The 21,430-nt window shown below is 34.5% G+C and overlaps 1 protein-coding gene across 14 annotated transcripts in view; it reads right to left on the bottom strand.

The window, feature by feature from the left end:
* Positions 1-21,430, bottom strand: part of AKAP9 (A-kinase anchoring protein 9) — a 200,793-nt gene that overhangs the window by 99,772 nt on the left and 79,591 nt on the right. For all 14 annotated transcript variants that reach the window (XM_057304094.1, XM_044386405.3, XM_057304099.1 and 11 more), the window contains 6 exons: positions 20,987-21,184; positions 13,951-16,338; positions 10,117-10,330; positions 8,013-8,092; positions 2,674-2,812; positions 1,894-1,979 (listed from right to left, as the gene is read on the bottom strand). In XM_057304094.1, the coding sequence (XP_057160077.1) occupies positions 1,894-1,979; positions 2,674-2,812; positions 8,013-8,092; positions 10,117-10,330; positions 13,951-16,338; positions 20,987-21,184 (3,105 nt within the window). The remainder of the gene's footprint in view (positions 1-1,893; positions 1,980-2,673; positions 2,813-8,012; positions 8,093-10,116; positions 10,331-13,950; positions 16,339-20,986; positions 21,185-21,430) is intronic.

Below are 21,430 nucleotides of genomic sequence, written 5' to 3'. Positions count from 1 at the left end.
ACTTACTATAAGCCCTCCTACGCTATTTAATAGCTTCAACCGTGTACTGCCATAGGAAAAGCAACATTTTTAAAAGAAAGAAAACAAGGAAGTAAGAAAACAGAAAGGAAATCTCACAAGAATTCACTGCTGCTAACTAACTTGAATTTAAATAAAAACTTGGGGGAAAAAAATAGATCATCACTGACTTTTGCCAGAGAAAGCATAGTGAAGTATAGGTCAAGAGCTTGCTTACAATGGATAGAAGAGAGAGAGGAGATGGGAAGTTCCGGCTGTAGTTTATTCTTTCTTTTAAAGAAAGTGACAATGAAGAGACCACAAAGAAGATGCAGGATTGAGGACAGGTTATGTTCTAAATAGAAGAGATCTGAGGAATGTGTAAGGGGAAAGGACAGAAATAGAGAAAAACAGAGACAAAGGAGCTGAAATCACAGAAGAGAGGGAAGGGACAGGTTATCAATCTTAGAGGAGGTAGAAGGGGATACTAACAAAAGCACAGGAAATAAAATAACCTTAGTTATGAAAAGGAGTAGCATCTTCTCAGACAGAAGGAAAATAAATTAGGGTATTCACACATTTAAAGAAATACATATGGTCTAGAGGCAGCAGGCTGAGATAACTGATAGCTCTGATACTTGCAGAGAAATAAGCGATAAAGCCAACTGCAAAGAAAAAAGGAGAGTAGAAGTGGAATATATGACTTGAGGAAAAGTTGTGAAGTTGGGGAATATCAACTGAAGGGACTATGAGAGAATAAATTACCTCATAAAAGAATTGTTAAGTGATCCAGAGGGTCCAGCTTATGTCAGACCATGATTATGTAGTGTCCACCAAACCACATCCACATCTAACTTTCTTAGCAGCCCTCAGAAACCCAAGTATGAGTAGAGAAGGGTCCCTGGAAGCAGGATCAGGGCAGCAGAAAAACAAAAAATCCAAACTGCTAAAACTACTGGTAAGGAAATGGTATGATGATTCAGAATAGGGTTCAACATTTTGGCTATGAAGGGAAATAGAAAAGTAATTATTGTAGAGAAATGTAGAGTTGAAGAAGGATTTTTATCTATCCACCAGCCCTCCTACAAAGTTATCTGTAAGATACTGGGATAGGGTCACAAGTTTTAGAAAGGGCAAGATACAAAGTTTGCTTAACTGCACAGGAAGAGAAAGAGAAAAGGAACGAGGGAAAGGGGGAAGGAGACATAGGGGAAGACAAAAGGTGAGAAAGGGAGGGGAAGAGAAAGAAAAAGACAAACAAGAATTTCAGCTGGAGCATCCCTCATCACCGACAGAACTTCCACTCCCTATCAGTTAAGTCTTTTAAATCCACCCAATTAATATAAGGACACCAAAGTAAAGTAAATAAAGCCATAGAGATCCTTCTGGATTTTTTTGTCTACGACATGAAGATTACAACACTTACCTTTGCCAATATATGCTTTTTATCTTCCTGATACAGTTAATAAATTATACTATGCCAACTATACTCTCAGTGAGTTTTACATGCACACATTTCTAAAACTACTTGAATTTAACACATATAACATGTTAGCTATGTTCTAAACAACTACACTAATTCCATTTTTCTCTAAAACAGAGAGAACCACTACTTTAAAACTGTTATATGTAAAATTAAATACAACTGTTTCACCAAGTTTATAATCTGACATTTTATATTTATTTTACTTTATCAGGATTTCCAAAACTCTCTAAAGGGGTAAATAAGTATTCAACTTGCAGAAATTCCTTTAGCACACTGAAATTATAAATACGTCACTTTTCCCTCATCTTTACCATGCTCACTTTTTTAGAAATTCTTGGTTGATGAAGAAGTTTACAAAACAGCACATGATACAATAAATGAAAACATACTACATTTTCCGTTTCACAGACCTTATTTAAACGTGTATGAAGTACCAAGAGTTTGTTGTATTCTTCTGTTACTTTGTTGAGAAGAGTTTGCATATTTTCTTGCAAGTCTAGATGATAAATAAACAATTATAGTAATTTCATTTTACAGTAAAAGTCTGCTTCTTTCAATAAGTATTATTTATCTATTAATAACTTTAGAAAATTGCCTGGTAGAAGTACACTTCACATATTTAAGTTACCAAAAATTTCAATCTCATTAATGTAAAAGACCTGCTACAAAGACAACTTGATGATTTCATATTAAAATACGTTAATTTGTTTTGGTATTCATTAATTTGTATATTTTGTTCATTACTCATATAAATGGATGGGGTAGAAAACACTTTACCTCCGAAAAAATACCAAAAAATTAATTGAGATTACAGTTTATAAAAATAAATTAATACAGGGTTCTTATTAAGAAAGACAATGTAGGTCTTCTTATTCTTTAAAAAAATTAATCATTGACATAAATGTATTTATAAAGACAATAACTTTCAAAGGTTTTATCTATGGTATAAAATTAAGGAAGAATCATGAACAAGGAAAAACATGGGAGTAGAGGAATAAAGGATAAAGAGACAAGGAAACTTATAGACATCTTTGGTTTTCTTTATATCACAATTATTGCATTACAAAAATAAAAATCTGTATTAAATATATTTCATGAATCCAAAAAGATATTAAGTGACTGAATCATGATTAAAAGTAAAAGTTTATCATTAAATGACTTAAGAAAATAATGTGGTCAGATTTTATTACCTTGAACTTCATATCTATAATCTTGCAATTCTAGCTCTTGATTTTCAGAAGTGTGCACACCAGAACTCTCTCTCTCTTCTACATTTGCTTCACATTTTAAAGCAGGAGTATAATGTTCACCAAAGACACTGCAAAAAGTCTATTAACAACAAAATTAGGTATTTTACAGAATTAAAATGTTGATGTCTGCCTTTGAAAGTCATTAAACATTATTTTCCTAAATGCAAAAGACAGTCAAAATGGCACAGAAAAATCAGTAAGAAAACACTCTTCCATACACCCTATCAGTCTACAAAATAAACAGTCAAGTCTAAATCTTTCTCTCTTTATATAGAACATGAAATTCTTACAGCAGGAAAATACTGACAATCTTAATTGCACAAAACTATTTTTTCTGCTTCTAATAATGAATATAGCCTGTACTTTAATCTACCATTTTCTAGCTTGGATCCTAGATTGACATTTTCACTGTAATGTTAACTACCCTTGAAAAAACACCAGCAGACAAGGACAGAAGTTAAAAAATGATGACCCCCCATAAGAGCACCTGGCTGGCTTCAGCTGGTAGAGCATGTGACTCTTGATCTCAGGGTCATGAGGTCAAGCCCCATGTTGGGCACAAAGCTTACTTAAAGCATTTGACAAAATACAGCATCCTTTCCTGATTAAAACCCTTCAGAGTGTAGGGATAGAGGGTACATTCCTCAATCTCATAAAAACCATCTATGAAATGCCTACAGCAAATATCATTCTCAATGGGGAAAAGCTGGAAGCCCTTCCCTTAAGATCAGGAACACGACAAGGATGCCCACTCTTGCCACTATTATTCAACATAGTACTAGAAGTCCTGGCAACAGCAATCAGACAACAAAAAGGGATCAAAGGTATCCAAATCGGCAAAGAAGAAGTCAAATGTCTCTCTTCGCAGATGACATGATACTCCATATGGAAAACCCAAAAGAATCCATGCCCAAACTATTAGAAGTTATAGAGCAATTCAGTAATGTGGCGGGATACAAAATCAATGCTCAGAAATCAGCTGCATTTCTATACACGAATAATGAGACTCAAGAAAGAGAAATTAGGGAATCCATCCCATTTACAAAAGCACCAAAAACCATACGTTACCTTGGAATTAACCAGAGACGTAAAGGACCTATATTCTAGAAACTATAAATCACTCTTGAAAGACATTGAGGAAGACACAAAAAGATGGAAAAATATTCCATGCTCATGGATCGGAAGAATTAACATAGTTAAAATGTCTAAGCTACCCAAAGCAATCTACACTTTCAATGCCATCACGATCAAAATACCAAGGACATTTTTCAAAGAACTAGAACAAACAGCCCTTAAATTTGTGTGAAACCAGAAAAGGCCCCGAATCTCCAAAGAATTGTTGAAAAGGAAAAACAAAGCTGGGGGCATCACGTTGCCGGATTTCAAGCTATTCTACAAAGCTGTGATCACAAAGACAGCATGGTACTGGCACAAAAACAGACACACAGACCAATGGAACAGAATAGAGAACCCAGAAATGGACCCTCGGCTCTTTGGGCAACTAATATTTGATAAAGCAGGAAAAAACATCCAGTGGGAAAAAGACAGTCTCTTCAATAAATGGTGCTGGGAAAATTGGACAGCTACATGCAAAAGAATGAAACTTGACCACTCTCTCACACCATACACAAAGATAAACTCCAAATGGATGAAAGACCTTGATGTGAGACAGGAATCCATCAAAATCCTAGAGGAGAACATAGGCAGCAACCTCTACGACATCGGCCAAAGCAACCTTTTTCATGACACATCTCCAAAGGCAAGAGAAACAAAAGAAAAAATGAACTTGTGGGACTTCATCAAGATTAAAAGCTTCCGCACAGCCAAGGAAACAGTCAAAAAAAACTAAGAGGCAGCGCACGGAATGGGAGAATATATTTACAAATGATGCTACAGATAATAGACTGGTATCCAAGATCTACAAAGAACTTCTCAAACTCAATATGCGAGAAACAAACAAATCATAAAATGGGCAGAAGATATGAACAGACACTTTTCCAATGATGACATACAAATGGCTAACAGACACATTAAAAAATGTTCAAAATCATTAGCCATCAGGGAAATTCAAATCAAAACCACACTGAGATACCACCTTACGCCAGTTAGAATGGCAAAAATTGACAAGGCAAGAAACAACAATTGCTGGAGAGGGTGTGGAGAAAGGGGATCCCTCCTACATTGTTGGTGGGAATGCAAGTTGGTACAGCCACTCTGGAAGGCAGTGTGGAGGTCCCTTAAAAAGTTAAAACTTGAGCTACCCTATGACCCAGCCATTGCACTACTGGGTATTTACCCCAAAGATACAAACGTAGTGAAGAGAAGGGCCATATGCACCCCAATGTTCATAGCAGCATTGTCCACAATAGCTTAATTGTGGAAGGAACCGAGATGCCCTTCAACAGATGACTGGATTAAGAAGTTGTGGTCCATATATACAATGGAATATTAGTCAGCTATCAGAAAGAACGAGTTCTCAACATTTGCTGCAACATGGATGGCACTGGAGGAGATAATGCTAAGTGAAATAAGTCAAGCAGAGAAAGACAATTATATGATTTCTCTCATCTATGGAACGTAAGAACTAAGAAGATCGGTAGGGGAAGAAAGGGATAAAGAAAGGGGGGTAATCAGAAGGGGGAATGAAGCATGAGAGACTATGGACTATGAGAAACTGAGGGCTTCAGAGGGGAGGGGGGTGGGGGAATGGGATAGACTGGTGATGGGTAGTAAGGAGGGCACGTATTGCATGGTGCACTGGGTGTTATACTCAACTAGTGAATCATCGAACTTTACATCAGAAACTGGGGATGTACTGTATGGTGACTAACATAATACAAAAATATTAAAAGAAAAAAAATAAAGAAAAAAAAAAGGTTCCACAGAAATTATAATAGATGGAGGCGTCTGGGTGGCTCAGTCAGTTAAATGTCCAATTATTGATTTTGGCTCAGGTGGTGATCTGAGGGTCATGATATCGAGCCCTGAGTTGGGCTCCACACTCAGCAGGGCTTCTACATGAGATTCATTCCCTTTACCTCTGCCCCTCGCCCTGCTTCACACACTTGCTTGCTCTCTCTCAAATAAATAAATAAGTCTTTTAAAAAAAAAGAAATTATATGATGTGGGAGATTACATCCATATACTTTTCTGTAACATAAAGGCAGTATTCTGTGTTTTATACATACAAATAAATTAAAAATATTTGACACATTATCCTGGTTTCTCTCCTGAGCAACAAACAATTCTACCATCATTTAAAAACAATATATGCGGGGCGCCTGGGTGGCACAGCGGTTAAGCGTCTGCCTTCGGCTCAGGGCGTGATCCCGGCGTTATGGGATCGAGCCCCACATCAGGCTCCTCCGCTATGAACCTGCTTCTTCCTCTCCCACTCCCCCTGCTTGTGTTCCCTCTCTCGCTGGCTGTCTCTATCTCTGTCAAATAAATAAATAAAATCTTTAAAAAAAAATAAAAAAAATAAAAAAAATAAAAACAATATATGACCCATAATAATTTGAGAAGCCCTCAAAATAAAATTTACCTTTGCCCTGTATACAACTGGAAACAACTTCTAGACTTAAAAACCAAATTGATTATTGCTATTTTTTGAGATTTGCTTAAAAGTTAAACTATACTGTCAATAAATTCATTAAATTTTCAGCACAGCTCCCAAGATGGAATTTTATCATGTTAGAGCTCGTAGAAACCCATTTACAGATGAAGATACAGACTCAAAAAGATGAAGTAACTAGTCCATGGCAACATCAACATTTAGTGACAAAACCAGGTTTCATGAAAAATCCCAGAGGACCCCTCTATTAGAACAAGATGACTCATATTTCAACTTGAGATTAGAGATCAGGTAAAGACAATAACGAAAGGAAAGAACATACAATGTCAGTTTATAAATGAACTACTGTGACTTGGGCCCTCTTTGCATTATTTACTGACTAGCAACAATAGATATGAAAGGACAATGCCTGAACCCTTTGGCAGAGGTGGAGGTGGAGACTCTTGAGTAGGCCTTAGGGGTAGTTATTTCTCACTTTTTGAGGTTTTTTTGCAAAACGTTTTTTGAACAATATTATGGTATTATGGGAAATGAGAATCAGGGGCACCTGGGTGGCTCAGTTGGTTAAGCATCCAACTGTTGGTTTTAGCTTAAGTCATGATTTCAGGGTCATGAGATCCGTCGCAGGGTTGGGCTCCGTGCTCAGTGCAGAGTGCTCAAAATTCTCTCTCCCTCTCCCTCCCCACCCACCCCACTCTCTTGCTCACTCTCAAATAAAAAAAATCTTACAAAAAAAAAAAAATCAGTAAGGTAGCTCTACCTGTCCCAACTAATACCACCCGCCTCCCCCTTCCATTTATAAATATAAAAGCCTGGGACAGAGATCAGGGACAAAACAAAGCATACATTTTAAATTTTGAACTATTTCAAATATGCAGAAAAAATAATTTATTACCTACCTTAAACAAATAGCAATATTTTGTCATATTATCTCCATGTTTTTTTTTAAAAGAAATTGACCATTACCTCGAGATTTGAAGCTCTCTGTTTTAAGTACTGCCTACCCACTTTATTCACCTTTCCCTTTACCCAGAGGTAATTATTCTAACATACAGGCTTTATACTTTTTTCTTTTGAGATTTACTGATATTAATACAGATATCAAACACTGCTAAATGGAGTTCCACTGTGGAGGTAACACAATTTATTTATTACCATTATTCATAGTAATCTGAGTTGTTTCCCATTTTTAACCTGAAGATACTTTAGCAATGAACAGATCTGGTTGTGCACAAATGCTTGGGCTATAGGATATATACAACTTCAAAAATAGACCATGCCAATCTGCTTCTCAAGGTAGTACTTTCCCAGTAGCAGTATATAAGAGCTTCTATTTCACCCCATCTTCACAAATATAATTATACCTGGTAAAATTAAGAGTTTTTAGTTTTTGGCAATCTGAAGTGTGAAACTGATCTCACTGGTCTTGTGCAATCTCCCCAGGCAAGTCATCAGATACACTCAACCACCAAGGGGCAGGGGCAGGAAACAGACCTGTCTGGGGTTCTACTGGTCCATTCTTTTTTGTATTAGGTATACCTTTTGTCTGTTCTACTGTTAAGATAATTTACTTCAATTGCTTTTGTTTCAAAAGATTATCAGGAAACATTTAAATGTTCATTTTAAACTTAAAAACAAACTTTCTAAGCGCAGTTCTGAAGTATAGCAGTTCTTGTCTAAAAGTACTTTTTAACTAATATCTTACCTGTGTAAAATAAGAACATTCTTCAGACACTGCCTTGCGTAGTTTTCCAATGAGCATTTGTAAAGGCTTCGCTTCACCACCTAACAGAACCAGATCCTGCATTAAACATTTAATTCACATTCTTAAGTACTATTATCATATTAAACCTATATCAACTGGAAGCTTCCTTTACAATAAGTTTTAAATTCTTTATCTTTCAAAGTTATTTTCCACTGCTCAATGTTAACTGCTTCAGATAATTTGTAGAATTCTGTTTATATCTTACAAATTGGTATAAAGCATAACTTACAAATTTTTCTACTACTACCAAATACAAGAAATACATCACATATCATAACCTATTTATATATCCATGGAAAACTGAAACAAGAATTCCACAAATCATTATCTGCCCTTTCTACATGCTATATACTATTGTTTCCTGTTCTCCTGTACTTTTATTTATTTAAAAAAATGCTGGTCATTACTCACTAACTTCACCAACCATTAGCAGACCAATTAACTTATAGTTGAAAATCACTGGACATCAATAAAAACAATACACACTTAACATCTTATTACATTCAAACCTAAAGAACTCCTTTAGTGAAAAGTATGATATTCTTATTTAAGTCACTCTTTAAATTCTCTCTGTTCAACAGAGCCACTGGAAAAACTTATGAACCATCTCATTCTCAAAAGATGTAAAGGGTGAAAGCCTAGAGATGTCTTGAACAGAGGAAATCTAGTTCATTGAGTGCTTAAATAATTATTAAAGATAAAAGTTAACTGCAACTAGTCTTCTATTTCAGGTTCTTTATATGTTCCCGCTTCCCACAGTGCCATCCTAGTCTTTTGGCCCACACTGCAGTCTCCCAGGACATCTCATTCTTTTCTCTGGCCTCCAATGATCTTTTGATTTCCAAATCTTTATCATAGGCCCAATCCTCCCTCTTGTCTTTTGGACTTCTATTTTTAACTACCTACTAGACAACTGTTTTTTAAAGTCAATAGGTATTTTCAACTCAGTATGTAACAAACTGAATTTATTATTTTTCCCACAGATCTGCTCTGCATCCTCTTTATGACTACAGTCATTTTCAATCCAATTACCCAAGCTAGAAACTTAGGAATCACTCTCAATTTTTCCCCTTTCCTCCACATATTAACTGCCGACTACTGCCTACCTCTTTTAACTCTTAAACTTTTCTGTTATATATATTATTATTAGCAGAATTACTGCCAAAGTTGCTTAACTGGTCTTCCCATCACTAATCACCTCCCCCACTTTGCTCCATGGTTTTACTGTAAAATAAAAATTTTACTGTTACTTCCGCTACTTAAAATCCTACAGGTCTTATTACCAATAGCATAAGGCTTACTCTTCAGTCAAGAGTATATAAAGCCTTTTCTAATCAAGCTCCTTTCAATCTTTCCAGTTTTATCTCCCACTACTTTCTTGTATAACTTGAACTCTCAATTCTCCAAAATGGATAACAATCTCTCACACGTCTATGTTTAAGACTCAGGAGCCTTCCCTAAAATTCTAACTTCCCTCCTCCTGCCTGCCACCTCAGCCTACTCATCCTCTCAGAAAGTATGAAACTTTTCTCCTTTCTTCTTCCATTCTTTCTAGTAATTCTTCTATTACAGAAATTGTCTTGTTGTTTTCTAAGAATTTATTTTATATTGCTTTCCCACTTGACTGTAACTTCTGGGGGGAAATGATTCAGTGATTTTAAATTTCTCAAGCACTTAAAAAAAGTGCAATGATTATATGAACAAATGAATCTAGGACTGGGGTACACAGTTACCTTCCTCTATGGGTTCTAAGACAAGGACAAAATTATGAAATGGTGGGTGAGCTCTAAGTGATACTTATTTATTTCACAGTACTTATAATTTTTTTTTAGAAACCATTTGCCCAGGGAGTGCCTGGGTGGCTCAGTCAGTTAAGCATCTGCCTTCAGTTTGGGTCATAATCTTGGGGTCCTGGGATCAAGCCCCGCATCGGGCTCTCTGCTTGGCGGGGAGTCTGCTTCTCCCTCTTCCTCTGTGCTCTCTCTCAGATAAATAAATAAAATCTTAAAAAAAAAAAGAAAAAAGAAAAAAAGAAACCATTTACCTGTTTCTTGTGTTTTTATATTCTGTAGCTCTTGCTGGTGTATTTCCTGAAGTTCCTTTATCTTTTCCTCTTGGGCAGAAATAAGTTCCTCCTTAAGACTACAAAGAGCTTTATCTTTTTCATTTTCCATATATTCACGAACTTGATCCACATGTGTTGAATAAACCAGAGAGAGGCATATACGCTGAGCTTCCATCTGTAGCCTTAAATCATTCTTAAAGTGAATGTATGTACACATTAGAACATTTTTAAATGATTTAAAACTTTAAAATAATTTAACTTCTGTTTTTTTCATATACTGACTACAAGGGGGAAATACATGAAATTATAGTTTAAAACTTCATGTAAGATAAGTCTAATTTTTTTCTCACTTCATCCTATTGCACTGATATACCTATCTTTTCCAAGGAAAGTAGCATAATATTGTCATTACCTCAACTTTATGGTAAATTTTGATATATGGTATAGTTTCGTATGGCCTCATCTTTGCTTTTCATTTAAAAGTATTTTAAATATACAGAAATGCAAAGAATAATATAATAAACACTTAAGTACTCATACCCCAATTTAACAAATACAATTATTTTGTCTTTTTTTCCCCCATTTCTCTCCTTTCTACATACTTTTTTGGGTTAGAAAGAAAATAAAATTTAACCCACTATGTTCCCATTCTTCCTTCTCCAGAGGCAAACATTTTCACAAATTTGCAACAAGACCACTGAATTTCTTATAATATCACTTTTCAGTACCTATAAATAATACATTATATTTTATGTTTCTAAGAATTTACATAAATGGTGTAAAATGGTATTTATTTTGCAAATCATTCTTCTCATTCAAAATACTTGAGATCGAGCCATGTAGATACAGATTAATTTATTTTAACTGTGCTATAGTATCTATGAATACATGAAAATTTGTCAACTTCCTCCTTGGAGATCAACTGGATTATTTCTAATTTTTTGATATTTCAAAAATACTGCACTAAATTCTTACAGATATGTCCCTATACAAATACACGGGCACGTCCCTAGTAGAGTGGATCCCAAACTTTAGCAGGCATCAGAATAACCTGGAGTGCTTATTAAAACAGAATGCTGGGGCCTTTCCCCAGAGTTTCCAGTTTAGGAAGTCTGGTGTGGGGCCCCCAAACTGGAATTTTACCCTGGTTTCAAGTGCTGCTGATATTGCTAGTCAGAGACCATACTTCTGAGAACCAACTAGAAATGTAACTGTTGGGTCATAGGTAATGTACATTGAATGTATTAAATTTTACCAAATTATGTTTTATATAATTGTGCCAATTTACACTGATATTAATAGCATATGTGAGTATTCATCTCCCCACACTTTCTACTGTGGGACTCATTTTGCCAATCTGATGGGTATAAAATATTACCTTATGGTTATATCAATTTATAAGGTTGAAAGTATCTTTTCATGTTTATTAGCCAATTAGCTTGGTTGTAAGAGCAAAGCATTTTTGGGGGAGTCAGCATTATTTCTAAGCATATTTAGATTGCTCCGAGATCTTACTACTGAATAAATTATCACTCTATTTCTTCTGTGAGCTTCCCTTTACACACACATATTTTACTCCCCTTTGTCTTGGTAGTGACAACGGGAAGGGACAGTTTACAGGTTTGCCTCCCTTTACTTTATATAAGTTAATGTTAACGAGAAAGTATTTGAATGTCAATGAAAATGTCTTTAGCAGAGAAAATAAAATTCTTACTGAGAAAATTTGACCATTTTGACAGCTTCAAATTCAGGTCCTCTCTCAATAATGGCCTTTTTAAAAAAATCTAAATGATCTCTGGCATTTTTAGGAGTAATTAATTTAAAACCACATTATGTTTATGAAGACTATTCCAGATAGTTAACAAAGCATTAATAGTTATGCAACTTGATTTTTTAAACTCTATTTAGGTTATTAAAATGTAAAATATCTTCACATTTGATGTAAGATCATAAATGTGAATATACATATAGTCCCCAACTTACAATGGTTTGACTTAGGATTTTTTTGACTTTATAAGATAAAGTGTAAAGGTGATACGCATTCAGTAGAAACTATACTTCAAATTTTTAATTTAAATCTTTTCCTGGGCTAAATATATGGTATGATACTCTCTTGTGATGCCGGGCAGCAGCAGGGAGCCAGAGCTCCCAGTCAGCCACACGATCATGAGGATGAACAAACAATAAATTACAACCATTCTTACCCATTCAAGCATTGTTTTTCACATTCAGTATAGTATTCAATAAATTACTTGAGATATTTAACACTTTATTATAAAATAGGTTTTATGTTAGATGATTTTGCCCAACTATAGGCTAATATAAGTGTTCTGAGCATGTTTAAGGTAGACTAGGTTAAGCTACGAAGTTCAGTAGGTTAAGTGCATTAACTTCATTTTCAACTTAAGATATTTCAATTTCCAATAGGTTTACTGTAATGTAACTCCATTATAAGATCTGTATTTATTAGAAATAAAAAGAGAACATTTTCCAAAGGTTTCCTACTGCATATAGAATAAAATCTCAAATTCTTAAAAAGTCTATAAGGCTTCCAAGATCTTGTCTCTTCTTTCTTTTTCAAACTCTTTTTCTTCCACTCGCCTGCTTTCAAACTCAACTGAACACATCTTCATTCAGTTCCTCAAACTCACCTAGGTCTTCACAACTGCTCTAATTTGCATGTGGTAAGCTCCACCTTAGTCTTTCAGATCTCAGTTCAAATGTCAATTCCTCCAAGAGACCTTTTCTGACCATCCTATTTAATGTTGCCTCCACCACTACCCATCATTCTTTATCACGTTATGTGTTTTATTTTCTCTATAGATCTTACCACTACTTCTAACTATTCTACTTGTTCCCTTGTCTACTATCTGCTTCCCTCACTACAATATATTCTTTCTCTCAGAGAGCTCTCCTGCTCTCTTGCTTGCTAGTATACCTGGCTAGAGATTCAGTAAATACTTGTTGCATAGATTACGAAACAAAGTTTTACCTAACAGCATTACACAAGATATCTAGTAGAATTTTCCAGTTATTTCTAATATCAGTATACAACAAATATATTTGTCAAGAGTGATATATTATTACTCATTATATGCATTCTTTAGTTAGTTAGAATTAATACTTTTTACCCCTTCAGCTTTACATAGTACTCTAAGAGAATTCTAGGACTGAAGTTGAGATTTTTTTTCAAGGAAATATATAATGTTGTACCTACTGAATAAGTAAGTATAAAGTACTAAATAGTTTAAGAGTTAATTTTTAGTTGCGGAACTTTGAAAATACCAATACAAAACAAAATGCTGAAACGAAGCTTTGAAATTACAACAAAATATTACAAAATAACTTTTTTGAAGTCCAGATTTTCAACAAAATTATTGAAACTCTTGCATCTCCAAAGAAAGTATGGAACCATTCCTATGCTTTTATTTCCTTAACAGAATATATAACATAAATTAACTGAAAGAAAGGCAACATTGTTTAAGAAAAAAATAGATATAAACAATGATAGCTGGGATGCCTGGGATTGAGCCCCGCATGGGGCTCCCTGCTAAGCCCGGAGCCTGTTTTTCCTTCTGTCTGCCACTCCCCTTGCTTGTGCTCACTTGCTCTCTCTCTATGACAAATAAATAAAATCTTAAAAAAAAAAAAAAAAAAAAAAAGCAATGATAGCTGATAGGCCCAAATGAGAATTATATTATAGGGTTCATTTTCATTATCTTGTAAGATTAACTGTGTTTTAGGAAGATGAAAACATTTTCTGCATGAACATTTTCACTATGCTTTAGCATCTACATAAATAAGTAAACGTACCTGTTCTGATTTAAGTACACTTAGCTCCCACTGAAGTTTATCATTTCTACTGGGTTCAGTTGTCCCAAGCGATGATCCATTTGTCACTAATGGCAAGTGATCCAAAAACAACCGTTCTTGCTTGCCTTCTTTTCCAACAGTCCTATTTTCAAAAGGAATTTTATCTTCCTCCATTATTTTTGATTCTTCAACAAAATCTTTATTTATTTTAGAAATTGACCCTCCAGAATCCTTGCCTGTCATAGTCACAACCCCATCTTTTAAAGAGTCTAACTGAACATCACACACATTTACATTTTCTGTCCGTTTATGGTTAATGATGATTTCTAGCTCTCTACATCTCAATAAAACTTGCTCTTTCTCTTGCTTTAAAGACTTCACTTCTTCACTCAGAAAACTAATCTCACCATGTTTCTGTTTTAATTGTTCAGAAAGATCAGACAATCTCTCTGACAGTTCTAACTTTTCTCGCTTGGTTACCTCAAGTTTTTCCATAAGTTCTGTTGTATCTTTCTCAACAACCTCACCGGTTTCCAACGGTTCTCCTATGAAAGTTTTGTCATCATCAAAGACTGAACTTTTCATTTTTACCACAGCTGGATTTATTCTTTGCAAATGATGAAGCTCTTCACTCAGTGTTTTAAGCTTACTTTTATACTCTACTTCTTGTTTGTTTTTGCTGTCTTCTAAGTCAGTTTTTACCTTGAGAAGGCAAGCATAGTCCTCCTGTAACTCCTGATAGTTAACTTCAAAGTTTTTTTCAGCAAATGAAAAAGTGTTCCTCTGCCTTTCAATCTCTTCAGTTAGCTGAATACATTGTTTTTTGAGGTCCTCATTTTCCTCTGTAAGTATTTCTATTTCTTTTTGCCAGTTACAGTCTTGGGATTTGGACTTAATGGGGTCTATGAAAATTAATCTTTCTTCTTGGTTAACAGGAGTATACATTTTCAACATGTCTTCAAGGGCTTTCTTTTCATCTTTAAGAGCACAATTCTCTGCTTCAAGTTGTGTAAATTTTTCTTGAAGGTTATCCTCTTTTTCCTTGATTTGTTTCTCCAATAATTCAGTTTTAAGTTGTAATTCTTGAACTTCTTGCTCAAGTGTACCCTTTTCCTTTTCTTCTTGCCTGAGTATTTCAATTTCTTTTTGAAGTTCATTAATTTGAAGAGTCATTTCCTCTGATTTTGAATTCACAAGGGACTGCTGTAAATCTTTTAGTTTTGAAATTTCCAAAATTAATTGATTTTGCTTAGTTATCAAACTGTCTTTTTCAAACTGCATGGCTTCTATCTTTTGACTCATTTCATTCTGTAAGCCATCAATCTGCTGTTTGTAGTGAATGCCTAAATTATCTTTTAGTTTCTCAATATTTATTCGATGTTCAATTTCTAAATCTTCTTTCAGTTTGGAAAGTTCTTCTTCATGACTAAACAGAAGCTGTGTCCTCAGCCTCTCTAATTCAGCTTCTTGCGATTCAGCCATTCTGTCTAATACAGCATTCTTTTCTCTTTCTAACATTTCAAGTTTTATCTTGTAATTTGTAACTTCTGCTTCATGTTTTAATTCTAGTTCTTTTCTGGATTCAGATGCAGAAACAATCTCAGCTTTCAAATCTTCCACTGTACTAAGGGACTTGTGCGCTTCACTGAGTTTACTTTCTTGTTCAGCTATTGTCTGTCTAGCTCTCTGAATCTGTTCCCTTGAAAAGCTCAATTCTTCAAAAAGGTCTTCAAGCTGTCTCTGCAGAGCGGACTTTTCTCCTGAAATTACTCCTAGTTCTTCCTTGAGTTTTTCTTTTTGAGAGTTAGTATCTTGCAATTTTACATTCAGTTCATTTATTGCTATATTCATTAACTTTATTTGATCTTCATTAACTGTAATATTTGGATATGATCTTAAAGCATTCTCCATTTCTCCCTTATGTCGTATTTTAAGTTCATCTATCTGTGACATGTGTTGTTTTATTAACTCCTGTTTCATCTGTACTATCTGCTGCCCATACATCTCATCCAGCTCTGCCCGGAGCTGTTCTAACTTTCTTTGTGTATCTTGTTCCATTCTTTGTAGAATATCAGTTTCAAATTGGCTATCTTTATGATTTTTCTTCTGAAGTTCTTCAACTGTCCCCATTAATTGTTTTATTTCCTCAGAACACTGTCTTTCTTTTTGCTTGGAATTAGTCAGCTCTAATTTCATATTCTTAATATCTTGGTTCTTTTGTACAACCTGTTCTTGTAATTCTTCCAGTAATTTATCAGCAGCTGTGACTTTATCCATTAGCTCTAGAGTTCTTTTTTCATCTTCTATTATTTTTCTATTTAATTCTTCAATGATTGCATCCTTTTCCTGTATTTCTTTATTTGAGCTTTCTACTTTTTTGTCTTGTTCCTTTAGAAAGAAAAAATGAAAATATGAAAATGACATTTTTAGTTCCTGGCAACTTATATTGCTTAACCTCAACACCAAAAGACTGAGAGAAGTCTGGTTTTGTTTTGTTAATAATTCTACAAAAAGTAACTGCAAGGCTTGCCCCTTAATTTTTCCCAAGTCAATGAGATGAGACTTGTGTACCCAACACTATTTGTGAGCAAACACTACAACACTGTTGGAATTCCTGGAAGAAAGAAATTCTTCTTACACTGCTATGGTTAAAAATATTAATTTCAAAATGAGTATGATTAAAATGTCTATACCATTACATTGCTTCTTATTAACTGATGAACATTCTAAGAACTTAATATTTTCTGTAGCTACAGTACTATGCACTCATAATTCCAGAAGAAAGTCTTAAATATAAATGAAGATTTCTTCCATGTATTCTAGTGACTTGAAGGTGTTTGATGGGCAAGTACTATGAAAAGACTAAAACAACAAAAGCAGGTTCCTATGGATCTGCCTTAACTTCATTCTTGTGGCTAAGTAAATCAAAAATTTAGGGATATCCAACACCTAAGTAGCTAAACCTCAAACAACACGCAAGACAACTACACCATTTATGGCACATCAACTTGACCCTAGACTTGGGGTTTGAATAGAAATTTGAAAGAAGGACAGATATTTTCTTCCAGTTCTGACTTGGGCCTCTATTTTGGAACTGTATATAAGCCTAAATCTAGGACATAAGCCAAGGCACATCCGTAATCACAACCATTCTTAAGAGTGTTATAGCAGAAGCCCTAGAAACAAAGTTTTGACTCTCTTACTTAGTTGCCTAAATAGTTTAGGGCTGAGGTCCCAAATACAAAGAAAGTACAATCTACTGAGTGGAACAGAATATAAGTAGGGAAATAAAATCACCTTACTGAGACAGGAGTCCCAGGCTAGGAGGACTTAAAGGCACCTTCAATGAATATATTCACATATCTAAAGAAAAAATGTCAAAGCCTAGAGAAAGGAAAGCCTCAGAGAGCTGGCAGTACTTATTTCAGCACAGTCCAGGGAAGAAAACCAAGGTGCCTTGAGACTGAAAATTCTGATCCCTCTGGGAAAGCCATATCTAATGTAGAAAGCAATGTAAGGGGTTGTAGCAAACAGAATTAAGGAATCTCAATCCACAAGCATGACTTTCCTACCGTGAGATGATGCATCAGGTTATCATAGCCTAATGCTACGGAAATACGACTCCAATATCCTTTGATCTCAAGCTCACTAAATAACCTCCTATTCTTATTATTTGGCTTTCCAAATTCATTTCCCATGGAAAGCAAGTAAAATCCAATGAACTTGAAGTATACATTCAAGTGATAATTATTTCTCACTGTAAATTAATCATATTATATTAAAGGGTTTAAACATTAGCCTCTTCAACTTGAAAAATCTGAGCTTATCTCTGAGACAGCTCAAGTCTCAGCTGATGGAAGATAAAAACCAGACTTCTCAGCATACAAGTCAAAGGCCAGATTCTGCACTATATAAATTAACTAAGGCAATGAATGTCATTCTGTGAAGCCTCTTGAGCAAAATCCTATCAGCTTTTATCTTGGTATCATATATTCCATCCAATGTCACTGTAAATTATTACCAAGTGCTGAGCCTTCTGACTTTAATTTCTGTACTACAATATGACATTTAAATCAGTTTAATCTCTTAAATCTCAGTGTTTTCATCTGTAAAATAAATGTAATATTTCTTCTATGTCATGGACTATGCTTGAAGCTAAAAGAAAATAAATATATTAATGTATTTTATGCTCACTGTACTATGTACAACTGTAATACATTATATACTAGAAATCATCTGTAAGGCACCTATAAGAAACCTATAAGAAAGTAAAATTAGTTCAGGAGGTCAACTTCAGTTGCATTATTAAATGAGTAATTAGTCTTAAAATGTTAACGCTGTTATAAAATCTGTAATACTTCTATTTCCTGATTTTCAATTGGGGGGAGGAACCCTCATAAAGCACTTAATTCAAAACTGTCCAACATGTGATATTAACTGCAAACAACAATAATTCTTCATTCAACTATTAAATAATACAAACTCATGGCTCATTTTTCTTAGTACTGTTTATTTCAAAATATAAGGTTTTAAATACCATTTATTTTGTGTTGCAAAAGACAGCTCTGTGGTCGAAGATACAATCCCTGTATTTTTGGAAACAGACCTGAGGGAGTGGGGAATAAGAAACTTCCTGCCTGTGACCACTGTACCATGGGAAGGTCAGAGGATTAGGGACAATGAAAATGAGGCTGGAATCAAGTGTAGTTGTCTAGGGGACCACGACCATTTCAACTATCACCCTAATGCTCTAGCCCCTCAGCTGTGCTGATGGAACTATTACTCCAGGGGATTCATGCAAAGTAAAAAAAAAAAAAAAAAAAAAAGAGAGAGAGAAATTAAATATATATATATATATATATATACGTATATATATATATATATGTATATATATATATATATGTATATATATATATATATACGAAAAAGTAACTGATGATGCAAGTATTCTGCTAACATTCAAATAAAGGTTATTCCCCCCATGAAAATGAATTATTTAAATTTTAAATACTTTAAATAATACTGCCTACTGAATATAATAAATGCAATAAAATCCAACTCGTAGGCTCTTCTAAGGCCTAAACTATCTTTCTACACTTCCTCCTGTAAAGACTCACTTTCAAAGACTATTTGTAGTTAAACCATTTTTTGTTACCTAGACATTTTTAACGTGTTTCAGCCTGGAATTTTATATACACTCCATCCTCTACCTAAAATGTCCTTCTTCTCTCTCTATCAGCTCAGATTCATAATGTATTTGCTTATTTACCAAATGAATATTTATTAGCTGCTAATGTGCCTTACATTATGCCTACTGCTGAGAAAACAAAATATCATCAGAGAAATTATTCCAAATTACAGATTTGCCTCAAATATCATCTTCCCTTAAAGCCTACCCTGAATAACTTCCCCTATGAAGCCAGACCTACTCAAAACACTTTTTACCTATGCTTACCCTTGTTTTGTGCTATCTGGTATACATGCTATACTAAACCATGAGGTCCAGTGAAGAAAAGGGTACATTTTAGGCATCATTATTTTTTGCAAGGGCCCTATACAAAACAGGCGTTCTGTAAACATCTATCTAATGATTTTTAAATTATCTTGGTTTTAAAGCATACTGTTTCATTATTTCAGTATCGTAAGTTTGTATGTTTCCTATTTTCCTAAGAGTACAGTCTCTGGAATCAGACTACCTAGGTTTGAAACTTGGCTCTACCGACCATTACCTGTGTGATTAGGCAATTTGCTTGCTTTGTCTTGATCTCTTCATCTGTAAAATGGGGGTGATGACAGAACCTCTATCTCACAAGGTTATTACAATGATTCAATGAGTTAATATGTGTAAGATCCTTGAATATTGCCTGGCACCAGGTAAACAAAAGTAAATGCTAATAACTTTATTATTATCCAAACAAAATTCTTGTCTTGGTTATTTCTCAACTTCTTGCAGAACAACTTAATAAGTGTGTAAAAAGTACCATATTATATGTACAGTCTGTCTTCATTATTCAGATTCCCTACTTGAGAATCCATCTTCTTGCTAAAATTTATTTGTAGCCCCAAAATCAATACTCACAGTCATTTGTAGAAATGCACAGAGCAGCAAAAAATTTGAGTTGCTGGATATGCATGCTTCCAAAGCTGACATCAAACAAGGCAACTACACTCTGACTTCATGTTTTTGCTCATCAGGAGAGCATGGATGCAGAAGAAGAGGATGGACACAACAGGGGGCAGTGCAATATAGCACAAGAAATATGGTTCTGGGCCAGCTATATGGGTCTGAATCACAACTCTGACAAGTGGCAGTAGGGCAGCCTCAACACTTGTGAACCTCACTTTCTCTTTTGAAAAATAAGCAAAATATAATCTACCAGGATGAGTGTTTTTAGGATTTAAGATTATAATCTATGAGATATGTTATGTGTGTATGTATGTATACGTGTATGTAAATACAATCCCTAGGACATATGTGTACATGTGTATAAACACATAAATGCATACATATGTGTGTATGGATGTACATATAAACAAATATAAACATATAAAATAGATATATTTCCCTTTCTTCCCCCCATGAGCACTTATTTGCTAAATAAGAGTTCCAGGCAACCCTATAAAACATAACTACCATAAATAGAAAATCTACTGTAGTTTTTTCTAATTAAAATCCATAAAATTTCATTTTGTCATGGAAATATTATCAGAATTTCATAACCACTGCTAAAATAAGTAGAAATACCTTTAGGTGGGGAAAAAAAAAAAGAATGGAAATTCTGTTTATAAATTTAGATTCTCCTGAGAACTCACTTTAACACAGGCTGATCACTTCCACTCAGTAATGAGTATTATCTTAAAAACTATTATTGTGAGACTCCCAATTGCTTTTGAAAGAACTTGTTTTTCATAAAGAGCTTTTCTTAATTATGAAATTTTGTAATTCATGTACATAACAAAAAGGATAAAAAGTTGTATAAAAAACTTCAATTATAAAGCTGTTATACATTGGCTGACTTCCTTAAAATAAACATACCATTTCATATGCTCTAATTTTCTCTTGCAAGAAACTAATTTGCATTTTGAAGTCTTCTTTCTTTTTTTGATAATCTTCTAATAAATGGTCTTGTTCTTCCAGCTGTTGCTGATGAGTGAGGATCTGTTGTTTCGCTTGTAATAAATCTGCAGCTGTGCTACTATGAGTGCTGTTTCTTAGAGTTTCACTAGCCTGTAACTTGAAAACAGAACAAACCCCCAAGTTAAATTCTGAAGAGATTGCACTAAGGAAGAGATACCTTTTGGGGTATTACTTGGCACATAATTGCTCTCTGGGAAATTTGCTAGATTCACAGGCTTGAAACTCCAGTAAACATGGTGCCACAGCTTATCAGATGATTGTGGGCACATTATCCAAGCCAAACCAGTAAGATTATTTTTCCCATCATAAAACAGAGAAAGTAGTCTAGTGAGATAGCTAAGA

The sequence above is a fragment of the Ursus arctos genome, unplaced genomic scaffold (assembly GCF_023065955.2).
Source record: "Ursus arctos isolate Adak ecotype North America unplaced genomic scaffold, UrsArc2.0 scaffold_3, whole genome shotgun sequence".
NCBI classification, from domain to species: domain Eukaryota; kingdom Metazoa; phylum Chordata; class Mammalia; order Carnivora; family Ursidae; genus Ursus; species Ursus arctos.
This window is presented reverse-complemented; position numbering and strand designations above follow the sequence as displayed.